The sequence below is a fragment of the Oenanthe melanoleuca genome, chromosome Z (genome assembly GCF_029582105.1).
Source record: "Oenanthe melanoleuca isolate GR-GAL-2019-014 chromosome Z, OMel1.0, whole genome shotgun sequence".
Lineage (NCBI taxonomy): Eukaryota > Metazoa > Chordata > Aves > Passeriformes > Muscicapidae > Oenanthe > Oenanthe melanoleuca.
Window position 1 is genome coordinate 4,714,160 of NC_079362.1, and position 22,500 is coordinate 4,736,659.

Sequence of the window (22,500 nt, forward strand, 5' to 3'; positions counted from 1 at the left end):
CATGCCTGTCTGCAGGAACTGATGTAACTTTTAGTTGTCATTGCTAATAGTTGAAGGTGTGTGTAAGAAACTGGAGCACTACACAACAGCAAAGTCATGCAGAAAAATATTTTGCATCCCCAGCTTTGGAATTCTTAGTGTAAGACATGGTTTGTTGGTTTGAGTGTTTTAATCATGGTAATTCCAGGGATCAGTTTTAGAGAATCACCCCACCATGGATGGAGCAACGGGAGCACAACAAGAGCAAATCACTGTGTAAGAAGTAGGAACTTTAAAAAATGGATATGGAACAACAAACTTGGTTTATTGGCTGTACTTAACCTAAAAGAGAGGAATGAGTACCCACAGGAGCTGCCCCTAACAAACTGCTAAGAGCAGAATTGTTATTTGTAGCAGTAATCATAATTCAAACTAAAGAAAATTTTAACAAAGTATTTTCTCACTGCTCCTTCATTTAGGTACTAGTTTGCCACAAGAGCATCAGGGAGAACCTTTTTAATGGGGTTAAATTATTTGCCAATAATGGTGCTCCTGTTAATAAGGATGCTGCTGCTTTGTAGATGTTGTGAAGAAATGCATGTTTTACTTTCCACCATCTTGCACTCAAATGGCTTGAATGGGGTAATTTCTGGCAGCAGTGTCTAGACTTTCTTATACCAGATAACAACCTTTTTTCGAAGTGTTTTCTTTGTTTTGTTTGTAGTGTTTAATAGCATTCTGCTTGACTGCTGAACATCATTGGACTGAAGTTTGTGTTTCCATGAGTTCCTAGGTGTCTGATAATCTAGAATCCCACCATGACTGTTTTTCTAGTTGTTAAATACAGTTATCAGAGAATTGCCTGTGGAATATAATTATAACTTTTATTGTCCTATGGCAGAAGTATCTTTGGGAAAACAGAAGGGTATGTTTAAGGTACATGAAAATGGTATAAGAAGAGGATCATTTTGCATTTTAAAAAAAGTGTCCAAAATGCAAAGTTTCAAGATTGTATTTCAAATTCAGACCTGATAAGACAACAGCTGTGAATGCAATTTCTGAAATATTTATTTTCTAGATGTCACACTATGAAAAAGATTTAATGAAATTAAGGTTAGAACTGGAGAGAGGAGAGGCTCTTCGTCGAGTTCTGGAGAGTGAAATGTCCTTTGCTAGAAAAGATGTTCAGGTGCAGATGTATTCTGCAGAGGATGAGATATGTGATGCAAAAGCCAAGCTTTTGGAACTGCAAGGTAAGACCAGAGGCTACATCAGTCCCAAGTCATTCAAACAAGCAGAGATTGCACAAAGTTTCATGGCTACTGTGTTTTTTGGAAGCCTCTTATTTTCCCATGTCTTACTCATCTGCTTTTGTAAGTTCCTAAGAGTTTACAGAGCCCTTGCTGTCTCGTGTGAATTAAATATAACCTGCTAAACCTATCAATCCCTCTTTTGTCTCTTGCTCCTTACCTTCTCTTACTCCTTTCTTTCAGTGTGTACAGAATTGGAATTAAGGGGTCCCTCTCTTCCTTTTCTGTTTCAGGGGGGAATACAATTAAAATCTAGTCCTGCTTATTTGTTTAAACTCTATAAAAACTTTTTTTCCCCAAGAGTTCTCATCATATTACTTTTTTCTTTTATCTTTTCACATATTTCTAGCTTTTCATCGTTTTTATCAGGCCTCTTTGTGTCATCTTTTCATATATATAATGTGTACTATGACAGTAGTATGTGGAAAGGAAGGGGTTTACCTAGACATTTCTTTCCCCTACTAGTTCTGCATTCAGAAATTCAAATTTTATGAATCCTTCTCAAGCAGTGAGAGATTTCTCACACTTAAAAGCTTTGTTGATGCTTTTTTTTATTACCTATGTAAGTATAATACTCTTTAAATTTAGTATAGGAGGTGAATTTGTGAACCTTTAGTGTCCACTGAAAAGACTGAAGAACTCCTGGAGTTTGTAACCTTACAAGGATAGATGGAGACTTTGAAACTTCCAAGTGCACTTACACTGCCAGATTTTTTTTAAAGATAATAAGATATCTGCACTTTCACTCATTTGGAGAGCACACAAATTATAAAAATCTTCTTACCTGATTTTTAATCAACTGGGTGTCACTTGCCAACTTTGTTGCATAGCCAAGGAATGCAGGTCTCCTGGTACAAATGCTCTCCTTATCCTGTGGCTTTCCTTACACAAGCTGTACTTGTAACCAAATTGTATAAATCACACAGTTTAAAATAATAACAATATGAAACTTATATTATAAATCATATTATGTAACTTAGGACAAGGTGTTCAGAAACACAGTCGTTCAACACCACACTTGCTATTTGGCAAACAAAGTGCCTTTTCTATGCAAAAATTGTTTGGCACTCAGTATTCTAGGTATGGGAACTTTTAACTTGTCAGACTATTGTAACATACTTGAATATTACAGTGATTTAATTTAAGTGTTGCCTGTAACATGATGCCTGACTAATATTTGAAGAGTATGAAGTGTTGATTTTCAGTTGATGATGAAGTAATCCGAACTTAAAGGACTCCCTTCTGTGGCTAACAGAGCATGTGCTCCCTAATTAGAGTGAAAGGGAGAATAAATTTGTTTAAAAACACACCCTAGCAACTCTAATGATAAGGGGTAAAAGATCTCTGTAAATATTTGTAGCACTTCAAATAAAGTGCTGCTGTTTTCCACCATTTCCAAGGGCAGGATACTTGTTGTAATGTCCTCTGCCTACTGAAGATTAATATCTATAGTCAGGTGCCCTGTGTTTCAAATAAGCACTTAAGACAAGAACCACACAGTCATGAGTACTTCACACACGTACCTTTGTGAGAGGAATTTAACAGGAGATGTAGATTCTCTCTTGACTTGTTTTTTTATTCTTCTATTTTATTCCAGCACGCAGCAGTGAGCCCAGACAGCACACTGTTACAAACGGATCAGAAGGTAAGTTTGGCCAGAGTTATAGTCCATATTTCCTGCAAATGCTAGCTGAAGGTGACCTAAGCATTGAGGAACTGTGCCACGGAACCAACTCTGGGTCTGGGATGGATTTACCCTCTGGTGTGTCACCCTAAAGAACCTATACTGTGTCTGGAACCCACATAGCCTTCCCTTCCTACCATAACTATGCCAGTTCTCTGCTATTCCATAGTTTTAAAAATTTGCTTCCTCTGAAGTAAATTTACTTTCTCTGACAGAATCCGTTTGGTTTTCGTTTCCACACGAAGAAAACGTTACACCTCGTGGTCCTGCTCCTGATGGTAAGTCTGCTTTTCAACAGATTCTAGTCACTTGAATGTGGGTTCCTAGCCAGCATATCACAGAATCACAAGGTTGGAAGAGACCTTCAGCATCATCAAGTCCAACCCATGCCCTACCAGCTCAACAGAACTCTGGCACCGAGTGCCATATGCAGCCTTTTTTTAAACACATCCAGGCATGGTGACTCCACCACCTCCCTGGGAAGACCATTCCAGTACTTTATCACTCTTTCCATAAAAAACTGTTTCCTAATATCCATTTTATATTTCCCTTGGTGCAACTGTATCCTCTTATTCTGTCACTTGGTGCCTGGAGAAAGAGACCAACCCCCACCTGACCACAACCTCCTTTCAGGAAGTTGTAAAGAGTTATAAGGTCACCCCTAAGTCTCCTTTTCTCCAGGATAAACAACCCCAGCTCCCTCAGCCACTCCTTACAGGGTTTGTGCTCCAAGCCCCTCACCAGCCTCATTGCTCTCCTCTGGACGTGCTCAAGCATCTCAACATCCTCCCTGAACTGGGGGGTCACAGCTGGACACAGCACTCAAGATGCAGCCCCACTGGTGCCAAGTACAGGGAAAGAATGACCTCCCTGCTCCTGCTGGCCACACTATTCCTGATACAGGCCAGGGGCCAGTGACCTTCTTGGCCATCTGGGCACACTGCTGGCTCATGTTTTGTTGCTGTTGACCATTACCCCAATTTCTTATTTCTTTCTTTTTTTTCATGAAGACTTTTGCTTTTCTTTCTGTCATAAATCATTAACATTTTGTAATAACCTTTCCTTGCAATCATAACCACTTCGGTTCTGTGCATTTCTCTGCTTTTCAAAATTTACTTTCTATGAACTTTCTACCTTCTATGCGGGTTCACTTTGAATCTGAAGCAGCCCGTTCACTTCCTCTACCTGCTCTTGCTTCTCCACATGAGAACCACTTGGATATGGGTTCCTAGGCAGTATCTCCCTTCATGCTGCACAGCTTCTGTAAGCAAATAACAACAGTAGTAAGTGCAAAGATAATGCAGCAATAATGTAAGAACTATGAGAAATGTTCTGAGACTTGTTCCAGAGGAGAAAGGAGGTGGTGAAAGCTAACACAGGGATGAAAATTTTTGTCAGGATGGCTGCAAAGTTAGTTTGTTTTACTGGATTACCAAAACACACCCTAGCAATGATGAGGAGTAAAAGATGTCTGCAAATAAAGTGCTTTTGTTTCCCAACAAGGCAGGATACTCGTCGTAATGTCCTTTGTCCAAAAAAGATTAATATCTATCATCAGGCACCCTGTGTTTCAAATAAGCACATAAGACAAGAAGCCAGCAGTTATAAGTTCTTCACATATATTTAACAGCAAATGTAGATTCTGTCTTGATTTGGTTTTTATTCTTTTATTTTATTCCAGTACGCTGGAGACCATCTAGACACAGATACTGCCCTTACCCAGGATCTGACGTATCCTCTGGGGGGACACTCTATGTAACCTGCCCTACGCCTGGAACCAACACAGCCTCTGGTGTGTCACCCTCAGACTCTACACTGTGGCTGGAACGAACACACCTGTTCCTTCCAACCATAATAATATCAATGTTGTGCATTTTGTTCTTTTTAAAATTTCCTTTGTCTGAACAGAGTCCTTTAGGTTTCCATTTGTACCCCAAGGAATCAGTATACCTTGTGGTCCTGCTGCTCATGGCAAGTTTCCTTTTCAAGCAGTTAGAACCACTTGGATATGGGTTCCTAGGCAGCATCTCCCTTCATGCTGCACAGCTTCTGTAGGCAAATAACAACAGTAGTTAAGTGCAAAGATAATGGAGTAATAAAGTAAGTACTATCAGAAACGTTCTGAGACTTGTTCCAGAGGAGAAAGGAGGTTGTGAAAGCTAACACAGGCAAGAAAACTTTTGTCAGGGTGACTGTAAAATAAGTTTGTTAGCAATTACAATGATGAGGAGTAAAATATGTGTGTAAATATTTGTAGCACTCCAAATAAAATGCTAATGTTTAATGTCCTTTGTCCAATAAACATTAGTATCTATAATCAGGTGCCAAGTGTTTCAAATAAGAACTTTAGACAAGAATCAAACAATTATAAGTTCTTCACATATGTGCCCTTGTGAGAGATATTTAACAGCAAATGTAGATTCTGTCTTTATTTGTTTTTTATTCTTTTTTTTTATTCCAGTACACTGGGGACAGCCTAGATACAGAAGTTACATTGCGTCTGGAAGCAACACAGCCTCTGGTATGTCACCCTACAGAATCTACACTGTTTCTGGAACCAACACAGCCTTCCCTTCCAACCATAACTGTTCCAGTTCCATGCATTTCCTTGGTTTTAATATTTACATTCTCTGAAGTTAATTTACTTTCTCTGGCAGAATCTGTTCCGAGTTACTTCATACCCCGAGGAATCAGCACTCCTCTTTGTCCTGATGGTAAGTCTGCTTTTCAGGCAGTTTTGGTCACTTAGATGTGGGTTCAGAGCCAGCATCTCCCTTCATGCTGCACAGCTGCTCTAAGCAAATAATAACAGTGGTTAAGTGCAAAGATAATGGAGTAATAAAGTAAGTACTATCAGAAATGTTCTGAGACTTGTTTCAGAGAAGAAGGGAGGTGATGAAAGCTAACACAGGCATGAAAACTTTTGTCAGGTGACTGAGAAATTAGTTTGTTTACAGGATTAAAAAAATACACCCTAACAACTATAATGATGAGAAGTAAAAGATGTGCATAAATATTTGTAGCACTTCAATAGTGCTGTTGTTTTCCAACACTTCCTAGAGCAGAATGCTTGTGTTATTGTCCTTTATCAAATAAAAATTAATATCTATAATAAGTTGCCATTTGCTTCAAATAAGCACCTAGGACAAGAAGCAAACAGTTACAAGTACTTCACATACTTACCTCTGTGAGAGTTATTTAACAGCAAATGAAGATACTCTCTTGATTTGTTTGTTTTTCAGTTCCAGCAAGTTGGAGAGACCTTAGTGATGACGTTATTCCGTCAAGTTGGAGAAACCTAAGTGATGAAGTTTTTACTCCTGCAAGACCGATTAGTGATGAAGTTTTTACCCCAGGGAGACCAATTAGTGATGAAGTTTTTACCCCTGGGAGACCGATTAGTGATGAAGTTTTTACCCCTGGGAGACCGATTAGTGATGGAGTTTTTATCCCTGGGACACAGCTTAGTGATGAAGTTTTTACTCCTGCAAGACCGATTAGTGATGAAGTTTTTACTCCTGGGAGACCGATTAGTGATGAAGTTTTTACCCCTGGGAGACCGATTAGTGATGAAGTTTTTACCCCAGGAGGGAGAGAGCTCAGCGATAAAGTTTTTACCAGCGGGTCAAGAAGTGAGTTTGACTGGAATTATAGCCGACATTTCGGGCCGCTGCGACCTCTAGCGAACCGAACCGCCGATCGGATGTACTACACAAGAAGCGACTCTGACTTGCACTCAGACTCAGTCTGGGTATATCGCCAGCCTAGTGTGATTAGAATCCCCATCCCCTGTGGCAGGAGCAGCAAAGCTTACAGCTTTCGACGACCAATAACGAGCATGTATGTCCAAGTTAGCCCAACCGGAATCGGAAGTACCTCATGGGTGGATGATTCCTCCCGTATTAGGCCATTAAGTACTTTCACCATGTCCACTCCCTCCTGGGAAAGGATTAGAGCTCCAGTTGGTGCTCCAGTTCATCCTCCTGCTCCAGTCATCGCACCCTTCGTTGTCACACGACGCAGAGCCCGTTCTTTGCCTCCGTTCAGATCTGCCAGCCGGGGTATCTCACCCAACACCAGAAGACTCCATGAAATTTAATTATTGGCTTCTTGGCTGCAACAGGTTTCTTAAGGAATATCCCAGCTTGTCTTGAGAGGGAAAAAGCTCTAGAAATGTAAAAAGAGCTAAGTAAAATACAGCTTTACCTACCTTTGTATTGTAGTTCAGTGTGTCTTTTAGTCTGGAATTTTCATATTTTTATGGAAATGTGCATTCGTATCTTCACATTTCTCTGTTTCTAATTATTCATACACCAAAACAATTTTTAAACTCCTATTTATTGCAGTTGTTAATTTTTTATGTAGTATATTTTAAAATGTTATAAACCAACACCTGTGTGGTAGTTTTCCTCATTTCTAAAAAAATCCACAAGCCCTTTTAGTCTCTGTCTCTCAAAGTTTTTTCATACGTGTCTATTTTAAACCAGGACTACAATACTTTAATAGGGTTGAGAGGGGTCCATGAAATGTACACCAGTGATTCCTCTTGTGGAATGTCACGGCCCTGCCATGAGTCGCTTTTTTTTTTTTTTTTTTTTTCCCTGCTCTCATCAGCTCAGCTGCAGACACACATTTAGTTGCAAACTTGAGACAGATGAGCAAAATAAAAACCATGTGATGGGCCTTTGGAAGCACCCTTGCTGATCTTTCTGCTTCTTCAGTTGAGCAAGACTCTCATCCAGGCAGACAGATTGCACTTACTAATACATAATCATTTGGCAGGAGCTCTGTTGATTTCTAGTAAGAGCTGGAGGCCTTTATCTCCTCAGGATGTTTTGGCTTTCCCACACTTTATTGGATTTTGGCTGCAAATACCATTGCCCTTGCTTTCTTATCTACAAGTACCTGGCTGGATGAAAGCTGCCCAGTGGGCCATATTCCAAAGGCAGTTTGGCCTGGAGTTTGTGAATGAAGGAGACCCTTATCCAATTCCAAACCACATTAAAAAAAATCACAAAAGTGAACTTTTCATACTTAACAAACAACTGACAATTCAGAAGTGAATGTAGAGTTATTCACACAGTGAAAAGGAAGGGAATCTTCCAATGGAGTTGTGTTAATAGAGTTTTTGTTCTGACTCCCACTCATAGCTGGCACTGGAGAAAGCCATGTCCCTGGAAGTGTCAGTGTCTTCTGTCTGCCATAAATTGTTTAGCTGCAGCAATCAGAGGCATCAGGTTAGAGAGAGGCCTCCCAGTGTGAGGAAACCCACATATTGGGACTACAAGGATCTGAAGTGTGTCCTTTGTGCTCCTCTGGAGTATGTGTCCTCTGGAAAAAATAATCTGCTTATGTACAGCCACTGAAATGCGTATAAATTTATTAGAATATTAAGTTTGTGTCTATTATAATGAGTTTATTAATGACTTTGAGGAAGGAGTGTTAAAGGCAAGCTGAGGGGACAAGAGAGGTATAAAAATTTAGGGACTAGAATGCAAGACTGTGCATAGTTTAGGGTTTCCTTGCTTTAAAACAATGCTGAACATGAACTTTAAAATGCTCTGTGCTTTGTAGATTCATCTCTGTTTTAATAAAGCTCTGAATTTCAGGTATTTGTCTGGTTAGGAGCTACTGATACCTCCAAAAACCAAGTCAGAATCTCCAACAATTTATTCTCATATGTGGATATAGTTACTTAGCAAGATTATATTTTGGAGTCTAAATATCTATATTAGGACATTTCTGGAATAGTATTCAAAGAAGCATCCAAAGCAGTGTATCCTGCTCCCTTCTCTAATGTATACAGATATATAATTTAATAACTTCCTTTTAAAATCCTATTTAGTTTACCTAAATGAGTTAATTTAACCTACATATATTAAGTTATGGCTCTATTTCCAGGCGTATTTTTCCCTATGAAATAAATCAATAGTTCTGCTGGAGTCCCAGTTTCTTAAATCATTGTAGTTTTTATTCAATTTATTGCATAATAGGTAGAAAAATTCCTTAGCTGGCAGCTTGCAAAAAAAAAATCTGTCTGGTTTCCAGTGCTGGGAAACCTCATTATAAAACAACAATAAGTACCACAGTGTAATAAGCAAGTCTTCCAGAATGACAGGCAAATGCAGAAAGCTAAAGTGATTGTAGTCAAGAAATCTATGAAGTTTAGCAACGGATAATCATCTTTCCATAACAGGGATATATTTTCTCTGAAGCTTTCCTGAACAGAAGCCTTTAGCTCCTGCTGCTGGAGTGGCATTATCAAGTGCCACAATCTTTTTCTGAATGATCCTCACAAGCCTGACAAATTCTGCAAACTATTTGCAAACTAGAGAAATTATGATTTCTTCCTATGAGTAATATAAAGATGGTCAGCAAAAGAAAGCAGTTCTACTGAAAGCCTCTGTGCCATTACCACCAGAAGTGCCGTGTAAAACCAAAGGATGTTTAATGTCATGAGAGACTGGAAAGCTGGAGAAGAAATTCTGCAGGAACACCAGACTCTGGGATCCTGCTGGAAATATTATTTACTACCTTGAATTTTCTGGTGAGTTTGCTCAAAGCGTTTTCTATTTTAGTCCCTAAGCTAAATAAATACGAAATACCAAATGCTGTCAGCTGGGTGAACGGTGGGTAAATAGCTGCAAAGCAGTGGTGCCCCTTTCTGTGTCTGTGCCAGCAGTGCAGGCGCGGTTACACGTCAGCGCGATTATCGCGGTGAGATCGCAGCACCACCCGCCCAGCTCCGCAGCAATGGGAGCGCCATCCAAGCCGGACAAGCTTGGGAAGAGCTGCACACCTGCAGGAGCAGTCAGTGCTAGCAGACACAGCCCCCTGTGGGCCAAATAGATAAACATGTCAGATCCTCAACAGCAGCTTTGGAACAAGTTGTTTTCATCTGTCCCGGTGTGCCTGGCTCTGGGTCACAAATCCTCGCTTGGAGCATCCTCGCTTTTGTAGTTGCTACTTTTTTTCTGGCATGTGCAGCTGTCTTGTGACATCCCTGAACACCATCTTATACTGACTATTATCTGTATTTTACAGGGAAAAATATACATGTGCATAAATAGATATTTATCTGCTGGGGAAATGCTTATGAAATAGCTGCACGTCATATTTTTCTAGAATGCCAGTGCTTACCAACAGTTCAAGTACGCTTGTATTTCAGCACTGTTTGCAGTGTGACCCACCCACTTCTGCAGGAAGAGGAACATATATGCAAATACATAAGCACACTTATATCACACTCTTGAGATACAGGAGCAGAATTTTACATTCATTTCTCAGAGATACTTCCTGTCAATCTATATAAGCGTGGTCTCAATTAAGAATGAACCCAGTGGAATTTAGCCACTACTGAAAGGAGGCTTTGGTTCTTGCCATTGGACCTGAGGCCTCAGGAATACATACTGAGTCTGAGCTGTTTACTGCAGCCTTGAAACACAGTAATACCAAGATTATGCTTCTAAGTGGCCTAAATTAATAACGCCTACTATACTTAAAGTCTAAAATTTTATACTGACTACTTCGAAGTCAGCTATTAACTCGGTGCAGCCTTTATTAAATAAAACAGTGACACATTGCTAGCGAAAGCTACCCCCCCCCACTGCTGAGGCCACACCTCGAGTGCTGTGTCCACTTCTGGGCCCCTCACGACAGGAATTGAGGGGCTGGAGTGTGTCCAGAAAAGGGAACGGAGCTGGGCAAGGCTCTCAAGTACCAGGGGTATCTGAGGGAGCTCGTCACAGGCTGTACTCCATAAGCTGAGAAGCCTTTCCCAACCTAATTCACTCTGTGAACAGAAATCTCTTCAACCGAGACGTCAAACGTCAGGTAAATCAAACCTCTACAAATAGAGATGTACACAGGGTGCCCGACGGCTTCTTAAAGCTGTCATCCAAAGGCGAAGAATTAATGGCACGACGTAATTCAGTCCCACAGCAACCATCACGTCACGCCTCCAACGTGGCAGTGCCGGGATCGCCCCCCCGCGCCACCTTTATAGAAATCCGGAGCGAACCAAGCTGAGGGCAGAGGACGGGGGTGCGGCCCCCCCGCGAGGGACCGTTGGACCCGGCTGTGAGAGACGTGGCATGACGCGGCGGCTGCGCCGCAGAGCATTCTGGGAGTTGTAGTCCGGGGTGGCGCCGGCCGCGGCCTCCTCTCGTGTATCCGTGGGACGGGAAAGGGCGGGAAGAGACAGCACGGGACGGGGGATTGGGCTCGGTGAGGGCGCTTTTGGCGGCGGAACGAGGCTCCGCGTTGTGACCCGTCGTGCCGGCGGCGGGGAGGGGCGGCCGGGGGGCTGGGCCGGGCGGTGCCGGGGCCCGGGTGGCTGCGGGACGTGCGCGGCTCGCTGCTCGTGTTCTGACCCGGCTCGTCCTTGCGGGGCTGCGGCGGCTCCTGCGCTCCGAGTGCTGCCAGCGCCGGGCTCCGAGGCTCGCTTTTGGGTGAGGCTCAGGGAGCAGCACTGCGCAGAATTGCCGTGCGATTTATCCCGTCCCTCCGCTTGGTGCCGTCCTGCTCCTGCCTCCGGCCGGGTTTGCTCTTGCGGGGAGAGCCCGGGTTGTTCGGAGCCTCGGGGCACCGAATTCAGCCCTGCCGCGACGAATTCCAGTGCTGGTCCTGGTAAAATGCCTGAGGTTTCATCCTCGCCCTCGGGAATCTTTTAATGCCAGTTGGAAATGGTGCTTCAGGAGCTTGATTGCTTTATGTAGTGTCTCTGGAGGCATATTTTGCTCTTAGTGTGATTTTTTTTGTGTTATTATCACATGAAAAAAACCACATTACTTCTTTTGGGAGAACACCTCTGAAAGCTCTGGAGCTGTTGCATCACATCCTGTGCTATCCATTCCCTGGAAAAATGGGAGCAGATTGTTGGGATGGGCCGGCTCTGGCTGTTTCTTTGGTGAGGTTATTTCATGGCATTGCTGTATGGTGTTCCGCAGTTCGGGATCAGCAATTCTCCCCCTGCGGCCATCACCCGTGTGTGGGGTTTCGTGAGGGTTTTGTGACACTGAAATATTTAATAGAAAAGAGGTGGTGGGAGGGTGATCTGCTGCAAATCCTGAGTGTTGGCAATGGCATGAGAATGTGTGGAATGAAATAACTGGAATTGTAATGGTTCTGATAATGTCAGGCAGCCTTTGGAAAAGTGGAGCTTGCTGGATTTATGGTGTCGGTGGGCTCTGTCTGCATGAGGGACAAGGGAAGGCCACCAGCCATTGCTGTCATGCTGGTGTTTCAGGTGTCCTGATCGGTGTTAGTTCTTAATGCACAGTGGTGAAAAGGCTTGTTTGGGTTTGTTTTTTTTTTTTTTTAAGGTGGAAACATTTTGCAGGTGTTGGTAACAGAATTCATGCAGTGATTCACAGAATGGTTTGGGTTGGAAGGGGCCTTAAACATAATTTTGTTCTCCCTCATGCCATGGGCAGGGACACCTTTCACTGTCCCTGGCTGCTCCACGCCCCAGCCTGGCCTGGGACATGTCCAGGGATCCAGGGGCAGCCACAGCTGCCCTGGGCACCCTGTGCCAGGGCCTCACAGTCGAGGATTTTTTCCTAATATCTGCCCCGAACCGACTCTCTTTTACTTGGAGTATTTTTCACTATCTAGTGATAATTCAATATGTCAGATTCTGCATTAAGGTGTAGCACAAAATATTTAAACTAGCACGTTGCACAGTTACTTTATTTGTGGGTTTTCTAGCTCATGCCACGTCTTTGAAGCGCCCATGTTACCTTGAAGGAAGCACAGCTTAAACAGAACCCAGACTAGTAAGTGCACAATACTGTTTACCTGTGCAATCAGCTTCATTATGAGTGGGAGGAAAGTTGACTTAGCTTCAGTTTCCTACTCTAAAGCCTTAATCATGAAAAGTTAGCTGCCAGCTCAGCTCCAAGTCAAGGGATGGCCTCACACACAGGTGCATTGTTGGAGGTATGACATCAATATGAGCCCAAAGTCTCAGAAAACAGGTATAGGAGAGTTCTGGCAGTCGGTTTATTGGGGGTTTTTGTGTTGTTTTTTCTCTCTCCTGTTGTTTTTTACCTCTGTTTAAGACTTTGGACTTTGGAACAAGTCATTCAACACCAGGTGATTAAACTGATGATCTCTCTGTGCAATTTCTTTGGCTTCATTGAGACTTCATGTGTCCTTTGGGGCCTGCCTGCAATTTCCAGACCAGAGGCTGAAGAAAGTTCTATCCTTTAGTGTTCTCTCCTTTTCTCAAGTGGAAAAAAAAAAGCCTTGAGGGACTTCTCAGATGAAAGTTTTAAATCAGTTCAGGATCCAGTTCTGATTTGGTTTTATTTTTTTAAGAATGTTGACATTTGTTTGGTGTTAGCTGAACTTTATTCTGGACATTTGTCAGTGTGTGCTTAGCCACTAGCAGTGTCTGCATGTCAAAACTTAATTAAAAGTTATGCCTACTGTGATTAAAGTCAAAAGGTTTAGTGGCATTTCAACTTAGTGCTCCAGCATAGTGGTTATGTTTCATTTTAGGCTCTATTTAGAGATCAGTTTCCTCAGTTAGTGTGCTTAAATATATTGTGGTTTCTTTTTGTGGGTTTCTGGGGTTTTTTTTTTGTTTTTTGTTTGTTTTGGGCTTTTGCTTTTTTTTATTAGCAGGAGCGCCTACTGAAATAGAAGAAGGAATCAATTAAAGATGACTAAAAATATATCTCATTATAAGCTCTGAAGTATGGCTGATTCTAGATAATGTTTTTTTATCCTCGTAAAATTTGCTAATCTCCATTTGTAGGTAATCTTATCATTAGCTGAGAATTTCTCTATTTTAGAGTTATAACCTGAAGAACGCTTTTGAAGTTTGCTTAAGTCCTTAAGATTATTGCTAAATATTAGCACAAATGTAATTACTTTCTATTAAACTGAAGTGAGATGAATAATTTGCCAGGTAAGCCTTCTAGACTCTAAATCAAATTATTTACTTCCTGCTTTTAGCTTGTGCTTTTAGCACAAGCCCTGATAAAAATTTCAGTCAAGAGTTTTAGTCTGATTTTCCATTCCATGTACACAGCCTAGTTCCTTAGTTTGGGAATTAGGTTAATGGCTGAGATTTGGTGTTAGTTTAGTGGATGAGGTTCAGCTGATGAGAATCAGTAGAAATAGTTCTAGAAACAGACTTCGTGGGTGTACTGTGTTTTCTTTGTGTAATCTGAGGGTTTAGCCTAATCCTTTTAGTGTCTTCATTGTACTGAAAAGGAGTTTTGTTAACAAAATAATTGATCGAACAAAATTTGTGCTTCTTCTTCCTAAAGGGTTTGTTTTAAGAATGACTGATCACTGGAAATACGTTTGTTCTGTGTTTCTCTTTTCCATAGCCCTTCTTTTTTATTTCCATGTAAAAACAAACCGGAATTTTCTTCTAGCAAGACGTGGCACTATCAAATTTATCCATTTCTGCTCACAAATCACTAGATGGCAGTACTGATACTAATTCTCTGTGCTTCACTTTCCCTTTCTCTGTGTTTCTCCTTTCAGTTTGGTAAACCCAAATGTTGTAGATTGCAAGAAGGCACAGAAGTCACTTCCTTAAGAAGTTGGGCTGAGCTTCCAGGTGCTCCCTTTTGCAAATTATGATTTTGTGGCTTGGATTATGAAGAGTCTTTATTATAACTTTCAGGTTTTTTCTCAAATCACTGAAAAGACAGTCCAGTTCTGCACCCAGCAGTCATGATCCTACTGCAAAACTTTTTCCCTGCATCTCCCCTGGGAGAAGCTGGGAACCCCCACTGGAATCTTGGTTGAGGAGTGAATGCTTCTGATAGGTTTCTTGGGTCTTTTTTTCCCATGGTTTTCTGCTTCCACCCATTCCTTACACACAGCTGGTTTTGGGTAGGCCAGTTATGTTCATAAATATCTTGTAGGATCATTTGAATAATCTGTGGTGCTGGATTATTTTGACACTGTGAGCTATTAGCTTCAAGTTACTCATTGTACTTTATGCTTTCCTTTTGCCTATTCCCATGCCTGGTCTTTAACCTTAATTTTTTCTTTAAATTATTTACTTCTTTCATAGTGCAGTACCCTGCAAAGCACAACTGGGTAATGTTGAAAAGTCAGTGTACAGAAGGCTGTTGTTTGTGCAGGCTTCATAATAGTCAAGGCATCGTTTAAGTCAGTTCTGCATGAGATTTTTGTCGTATTTCAGCAACTGACATGATTTTTTGCCCATTAGGGATTATTGTTTCTGTTCTTAATCTTTTTTTATTGCCAAGTTTATAGCGAAAAGAGAGTTATTTCTATATCTGCTAATTCCTGATTTTCCATGTATCAGGTGGTTGCCCCTTCTCCCTCCCCCCAGCACCACCACTGTAACTTTGAAAAATACTTGCACAGAATTTTTGGAGGGCTGCTCTGTGGAACTTTACTTCTGCATGGCCACAGAATTTATTTTAGGTGGTAAGCACCTCTCAGCAGTTTTTAATTATGGCATTAGGTGAAATCAAGCAGCAGATTGGAAGAGCCCCGAAAAAATGTTTCTGGGTTTTGGTCAGTGATCACTTTAATTGTGGAAGATTCTTTCATGCTTTGCAGTGTATAAGTGGAAGAAGAATAACTTGAGAAATATCTCTATGCAGAGGAATGTAAACTCCTGTAGACTGATTAAAAGACAAATATCCTTAATTGCAAATTCCTGCCCTTAGTGAAGTTTAATGGAAGTGTCTGCATTTCTTTTTTATGGGATGGTGAGATGTACTTTGCAAAGACAGTTTGTTCCCCACCAGGCAGTTAGTGACCCTTTCATCCCATCTGAAGAGAAGCCTTTAAGTGAATTAGGTATGCTCAGAACCCAAAATCCATCTGTCATAAGAATTTGTTGAAGAGTGCTGAACATTAGCCACGTTTGCTTGCTTTCCATGGCTGGGCTGAAGCATTTGACCCTGAACCACTTAATGCAAACCATACTGATTTATTTGTCTGTGGCTTCTCCTGTGTGATTTTGATGCTTTCATTTGTTTTTGAAACTCTTAGTGCATTTGTCAAGACTGACATTGATGTCCTGCTGTCTGGATTTTTCAGTTTGATACTAGTAGTAATTTTTTATTTACATTAAACTAAGAGTTTCATATATATATATATATATATATATATATCTTTGAAACAAGGAGAGAATGAGGAATTTTTACTTTTGTTTTTTAATCAGGGGAAGGCCCCCACTTATTGTAAGTGGAGCTCTTTTTTATATACATGTGAGTATTTTTATTCAACATATTGACTAAGCCTTTTCCTCTGTGATTTCTGAAAGGGAATAAGCTGGCAGTCCTGAATACCCACTGATGTAATAGATATGGTGGAAAACGTTTTGAGCCCATTTATTTTATATGTATGTATAATTAATTTCTACAAGCATTTTGTTTCAGTAAAAGTTCCTTAAAGACTGCTACCTCGGGTATTGGTACAGGTATTTTACCAGACTTGTGAGGAAGCAGGACTTTGTAAGCTGCTGCTGTACTGAAGCATGAAAATCTCCTGGTGTTCATGAAAATCTTAATTTTTCCACCTTTCTTTTTCTCAGACCTTTTACATTAATTCAATATTGTTAAATAAGCATATAGGTTAATTTCTTTAGATGTGGTAAATTTTAAAAGTTTATTCAAATATGTGAAAGTATTTTTCTGGCCTTCAAAATAAAAACCAAAGCCTTCAATTACTTCCACTTCTGCTTACAAGACCAGAGAAGTGTGGTGTATGGATTTGACAGGAATTGGATGTACTGGAAAACTTGGTGTAAATTAATTTCAGTATAATTTTGATAATGCTGGAAGTAATGCAGATCCTGTTTTGTTCTACTACACCTCAACAATTCAGCAGAACTGTACCCTATAGTTAAGTTTTTCTTGCAGTGGGATGTAGGTTTTGTGATGTGTAATTCCTTCTCTGTTATTACTCTTCAAAGTACCACCAGTGTATTTTGGAAGCAGTAGCTGGGCAGGCAAAATAAGGTTTTTAGAAATAGTCTTGGAGTTTCAGGTATTATTACAGTGATAAAAATAAAGGGAAGGAACAGGAAAAGGGGGATACACTGGGTAATTTTGTAATTTGAGATAAGTCAGTGGTTTTCTTTTTTTTTTTCCCTGGAGCTGGCATTTGAATTATCTGCTCTGTTCAGGAATGTAAATAACGGTCGTGGCCTTCACATTGTAATTTAAAATCTTTTCCCTTGTTACTCAAGATGCACTTTATGTGTGTGTGTGTGTGTATATATATATGTATAATTTTTTTTCCCCCCCTCACAGTTTTTTGTAGCTGAGGGAAGATGATGGAAGAGAGTGGCATAGAGGCGACTCCACCTGGGACACCCCCTCCAAGCACAGCAGGGGAGCCTGCTGCTTCTGCTGCTGCTACACCTATCACATTAGGTATAGAAACCTTTATTCGTGTCTTTTGAAGCACTACAAAACCAGCTTCAATCAGCATAATTGCAGTTCTCTTCTCCAGGCTAATTGGAAGGATTTAAATTTTTCCTTAATCTTGAAAGTGGGCTCCTTATCTGTGATACATCTGATATCACACAACATAGAACGGAGTTAAAACAGATTTAGAGTCCTCTAGGGGATAGTGGTAAAACTGAATAATCACTTGTGTTTTTGATACTGATAGAATCCCAGAATTCTATCATTATAATAATATTATTATTATACTATATTATTGGAAATGTAACCTCCTATGATGGAGCAATTGCTTTAATCTGGAGTAGGCTTGAGAGATGTTACCACACATGAAATGTGCTCACTGCCTCATTTATACACAAGCAAAGAAAGCAGAGTTAGAAGTGCATGAAGTGCTACAGGATGTCTTCAATAAACTTAATTTTATAACAATGATCTTAAAAAAGTATGTTTTCTGGCAGTATTTTCTACTTAGATAGGGAGTGACCATGAAAGAACTTATTTTTTTTATGGCAGGGGGGTTTGCTGGCCACCAGTGGCAAGGTCTGTTATAAGAGTTGTTGAAATTAACATGGACATGGACTCCTTTTAACAAAAGGAGGTTTGCTGATGTTTTCTGTCGTGACAAGAGACTGTCAGGAGTGCACTACCTAGCTGATATTTTCAAAAAAATATGCACTGGTACTTCATCCCATCCAGGTAAAGGTGACATTTCAACAAAGAGTGATACAGGAAGTACTTTTGTAAGACAGTCACGTTTTTGAGAAACCATTTCCAAAACTGACATTTGGAAATAACTTCCATACTTATTCATTCCTGCAGCCAAAATCAGTGCAGATGTTGCATAAAAACTGTCAGATCTGTAGGCATCCACTTGCAGAGATAATTTCCTGGCCTGTATAAACATATTCCAGACAGTTTCCATGGAATTTGAACACATTAGAAACACAAAATGCAGCATGTTTCTCTTGCAAGGGCAGTTGATGGACATCAGGGAAGATGAAAATTTTCAGCTAAATTTAAAGGGATACTTTTGCATGGTTTCTGGGTGGGAGTGGAAAATACATGGGATGGTACAGCAAGCACAGCCAACCAGGCAATTTCTCCATGTGGATCTCTGTGAGTTGTTTTTTTCAGCCCTGAAACCCAAGCATCAGAATAGTCTGAATGTAGAACCAGACCTTTAAATTCCTGCATCATGAGGTATTAAACCAAGATGCAAAAATTGCTGAGGTTTCCTCAGTTGCACAGCTCACCCTAGAAAGTTATTATCAGTGACTGTATTATATAGTATTTTAACTATTATTAGTTAACTGTATTATTATATTGATAGTGAATTATCAAAACAATTTCGAGTAGAAACAGAAAATCTTTTGTACTCTTTAAGAAAAATTCTTTTTCATCTGTCTTTTTCTCATAATTTTAAAATTTTTTTTTGGATGTTTTGTAATATACATAACATACACATGTAAACACTATATTAATAAATTTCACATGGGGGAATGGATGCTCAGTTTTTTTCTACTGATAGTGTGTGACCAAGTTTGGAGACCATGGCATTAGTGTGATTTGCATATGATTTGACTGTGGTGTTTAGGCTGAGGCCAGTGAGATGCTTAAGCTGGTTTAGCATGTTACTGCCATCAGAAATGGCAATTTCTGTTTTTCTGACCTAATTTCCTAGCTAAATTTGGTTATAGACAGGAAAATTGGCTTATCCAAGGATCAGCTGAAACAGGGAAGGCAGAGGGATCAGCGAGATGAGTGCCAGGGAAGGGAGGACTGCTTTAGGTTCACTCCGTTTTACAGTGCCACACCTCTGAAACAACTCCCACCCTCCTGGGTCCTGGGAATTTGTGTTTTATTCCTGAAAACAAGCACTTCCTTCAGCATCAGCTGATGCAGCAGTCACTCAGGAATAACAGAACTAGGTAGAAATTTCTGAGGCAGGTTTCAGCTGCTGTAAACTCAGGAGTCAAATGTTGATTTTCCTTTTTAAGCTAATGATGATTAGGGTCATGCAAGAAGAGATGTGTCTTACAAGATGCTGTCACTAAGGACTAAGTGCCATTGGTGCTGTATGAAAACTTGAGCAGAAAGTTTCTTGAAGAAACTTGACCGGTTCAAAAATCTTTTGTGAGATGTCTGAATGATTATATAACAGAATCTCCAAGATTAAGGCTTCTAAAATTCTTCTTTGTTTTTTCCCCCACCTTTTTTCATAGGTTTGTCTGGCCTCCTTGCCACATCAAGCGTGCCATCTTCTCCTGCCTACTCACCACCTTTGCCAGCTGGAGTAACCCCAATTCCTCCTCCCATGACGACCTCGGCCTCTCTTCCACTTGTGCCTTCTGCAACCGTTTCTACAATTGCAACACCCCAAAGCCCTGTCCCACCTCCTGCTACCCCTGTAGCTTTCAGCACCCCCATGTCCCTATTGTCTCCTTCTTCTCCACTGAGCTCTGCTTCTGGCCCTGGGCTTCCTGCTCCTCCCACTGGTCCCCCCATTTCAGGGTTTTCCTTGTCTACCACCTATGACATCACCAGAGGTCACGCTGGCCGAGCACCTCAGAGCCCACTGATGCCTTCATTTTCTGCACCTTCAGTCACAGGTAACTCATTGTTTATTTACTTTCCTGTTCGTGGGACAGGATGGGGGCTCTCCTGGGTGGCTTATTATTCTTCTGTATAATTAATAGATATATTTCTATACCTCGTTATTAATATTAATAAATAATACTAATATATAAGGGTATACTAAATGAATTAGTTCTACTCTGAAGAAGGGAAAGTAGACTTCATGGAGTTCTACTCAGAAGAAGACATAATAGCCTTTAAAATACACTCATGGTCCAGGACAGAGTCCACTGTTCTGGTGGCATTCAAGTTCACAGGAAAATCTTTGTTTCAGAATTTTTGTTTTTGTTACCTTACACACCAAAGCCCAGCTGAACAGCGTTCCTTTAGCTCAGAGAGCTACCTTCAACCATTATATTTCCCCAGAATGATAATCACAGGCTGTAAACTCCTAATTTTCAGGGTTTTGTTCTGAAAATCTCTTAACAAGCTATCTGTCACATGACATCAGCTTCTATTTTCTTGTTTCCAGCCACGAAATTGCATTGGGATAGCTAAAAATACATACCTTCTATGCAGGCAGTTGCTGTGGTTGCTGAACTGATGTAATTTTCAGCTTGTGGATTGGAAACTTGGCTCTTCAGCTGCAGTTGGGCCAAGCTTTTATTATTACTGGTGATATCTCTTTTAAGTAGTCTGTATTAGGAAAATGTCTAAAAAGAGCTATCAGTTGTCCAGCATAAAATAAAAATAACCTTCAATTAAGGCTAGTGTTGGAAAATCTGTTAAAATGAGCTTGAGTAATGGGGCAAAGGGTCTGACTTTATTTTTCTACTGGTTTAGTTTATTTTATTTTCCTTTAAAATAGGTAAAATACTGATTTCCAGCACTTGGTGTTAGAAAATTTACTATTCCGATTGTATGAGAACATTCCTATATCTTTGTTCAGAGACTTATCCCTCTCTTTGCTTTCTTTATTATGAAAGTTTGAGTATAATAAAAAGAGCAGCTTTTAAATTAGCGTGATAAGAACAAGAATAATTGCTTAACTTTGTGCATAATATGCAGGCAGTCTCAATTCTGTTAGCAGATATGGTTGCATTCATTAGATCTGCTGGCTTTTAACAAACAGAATTGTTCTTGGGCCTTCAAGAAATGAGGTGAATTAGCCTGGAATTGCTCTATTCTTCCTGCTATTTTCTTGTAAAACAATTGCTTTTTGTTTTAATGTAACAAATTCAACACTTGTGCTTTATCTTTCCCTCTTACAGGTATTTTGGCAGATTCCATTACTCAACAGACAACTTTCTCATCAGCTTCGTCTCCTGAGTATGGTTCTACAATCACTTTTCCGGAGGAGCATGAAGATCCCAGAGTATCTACAGTCCAGAGTGGAGCACCTGCTGGAGGACTCTGGGGGTTTATAAAGGTGTGTTGTTTGTGTTACCTTCATGAGGAATTACCTGGTGATAGTGACTATAGGAAGACATGTTGCACTCTTTAGGTGCATGCTGTTATAAATAATTTATTTTTTACAGTCTCATGTGCAAGATGGCTGTTTTTAATAGTGGTGTGTGCTGAAACTATGCTTCTACTTTTTCTCTGCATAGAAGAGAATCAACTGTACAAATGTAGGAGTTCTAGGTTATTTCTTACTCCTGTGACAGGAACTTGTGGTAGAACCTGTTACATATGGATATGTTCTTAAACCAGATGAAATTCTGGTTTAAAGAACCCTTTAAGACCTGAAAGGAATTTTTTACTTCACAAAGACTGTACGCAGAAAAAGTCTGTTTTATCTTACCTGAATACTTTGCCTGTCCCATTTATAACTTCCTAAATAACTGAGCTTGATTCCTGTGCAGTGCAAGTCATGGTTGTTCTATAACAATCAAGTTGTATTTTGTCTTTTTTTCAAGGACAGAAAAACAATGTGTTTTTCCAATCACGAAGAAGTGTCTGTGTTATTTTAAGATTAGTCTGCTAGAAGGCATGGAATGTATAGTGCAGGAGAGATTCTCCTTTTTATGCTATGTTATCAGACAGAGGAAATCAGCAGCAACATCAAGGAGTTGAATTTCATTAGCCTGCAACCTTTCTGTAAGAGATGCTACATTTAAGTAGCACCATGAGATTGTGGCAAAAAGATCTGAGGGCTGTACATCAACACTGAGCTGTGTTCAAGAGCAGCAACACATTCTGTCCCATCTCACACTGAATGTGAAGCAAGAATTAAGATTATTGTGCCAGTGTGCTTGAAGAATTTTGGTCTTCAGTCCCTTTTAAGCATGAAAACCTGGCAGAAAAAGTTGTGTGTGACATGGCAGACCGAGCCCTCAATTACTACAGTGATACAGTCTTAAAGAGGAAGACTAATTCTCCATCAGTATAGTGAGAGCAGAGCAGTCATGCTGCCATTTTCAAGAATTGTTTTCTTATTATAATTAAAACACATTTGCCTTCTTCCTTTAAGTAACAATGTTTTCCTTTCAGTCCTTGTATTCCTTCTAATATTTGCAGTAGGTGGCAGTGTTCT

General features: G+C 40.3%; 2 protein-coding genes across 6 annotated transcripts in view; both read left to right on the forward strand.

Annotated features, from left to right (window-relative positions):
- The window catches only part of LOC130264930 (myosin light chain kinase, smooth muscle-like), a 56,938-nt gene extending 47,103 nt beyond the window's left edge, over window positions 1-9,835 (forward strand). The window contains exons 27-33 of the mRNA XM_056513600.1: window positions 1,058-1,232; window positions 2,887-2,934; window positions 3,189-3,251; window positions 4,655-4,765; window positions 5,435-5,494; window positions 5,631-5,687; window positions 6,216-9,835. Of these exons, the coding sequence (XP_056369575.1) occupies window positions 1,058-1,232; window positions 2,887-2,934; window positions 3,189-3,251; window positions 4,655-4,765; window positions 5,435-5,494; window positions 5,631-5,687; window positions 6,216-7,072 (1,371 nt within the window). The 3' untranslated portion in view covers window positions 7,073-9,835. The remainder of the gene's footprint in view (window positions 1-1,057; window positions 1,233-2,886; window positions 2,935-3,188; window positions 3,252-4,654; window positions 4,766-5,434; window positions 5,495-5,630; window positions 5,688-6,215) is intronic.
- Window positions 9,836-10,943: 1,108 nt separating this feature from the next.
- Window positions 10,944-22,500, forward strand: part of PRRC1 (proline rich coiled-coil 1) — a 23,423-nt gene continuing 11,866 nt past the window's right edge. Inside the window, exons 1-4 of one of the 5 annotated variants that reach the window (XM_056513660.1) lie at window positions 10,944-11,199; window positions 17,235-17,357; window positions 19,613-19,999; window positions 21,236-21,393. In XM_056513660.1, coding sequence (XP_056369635.1) covers window positions 17,255-17,357; window positions 19,613-19,999; window positions 21,236-21,393 — 648 coding nt within the window. In that variant the 5' untranslated portion in view covers window positions 10,944-11,199; window positions 17,235-17,254. Of the gene's footprint in view, window positions 11,200-11,279; window positions 11,602-11,761; window positions 11,882-12,675; window positions 12,750-17,234; window positions 17,358-19,612; window positions 20,000-21,235; window positions 21,394-22,500 lie in introns of those variants that run through there. The other 4 variants (XM_056513659.1, XM_056513661.1, XM_056513662.1 and 1 more) reach the window with 4 other exon arrangements.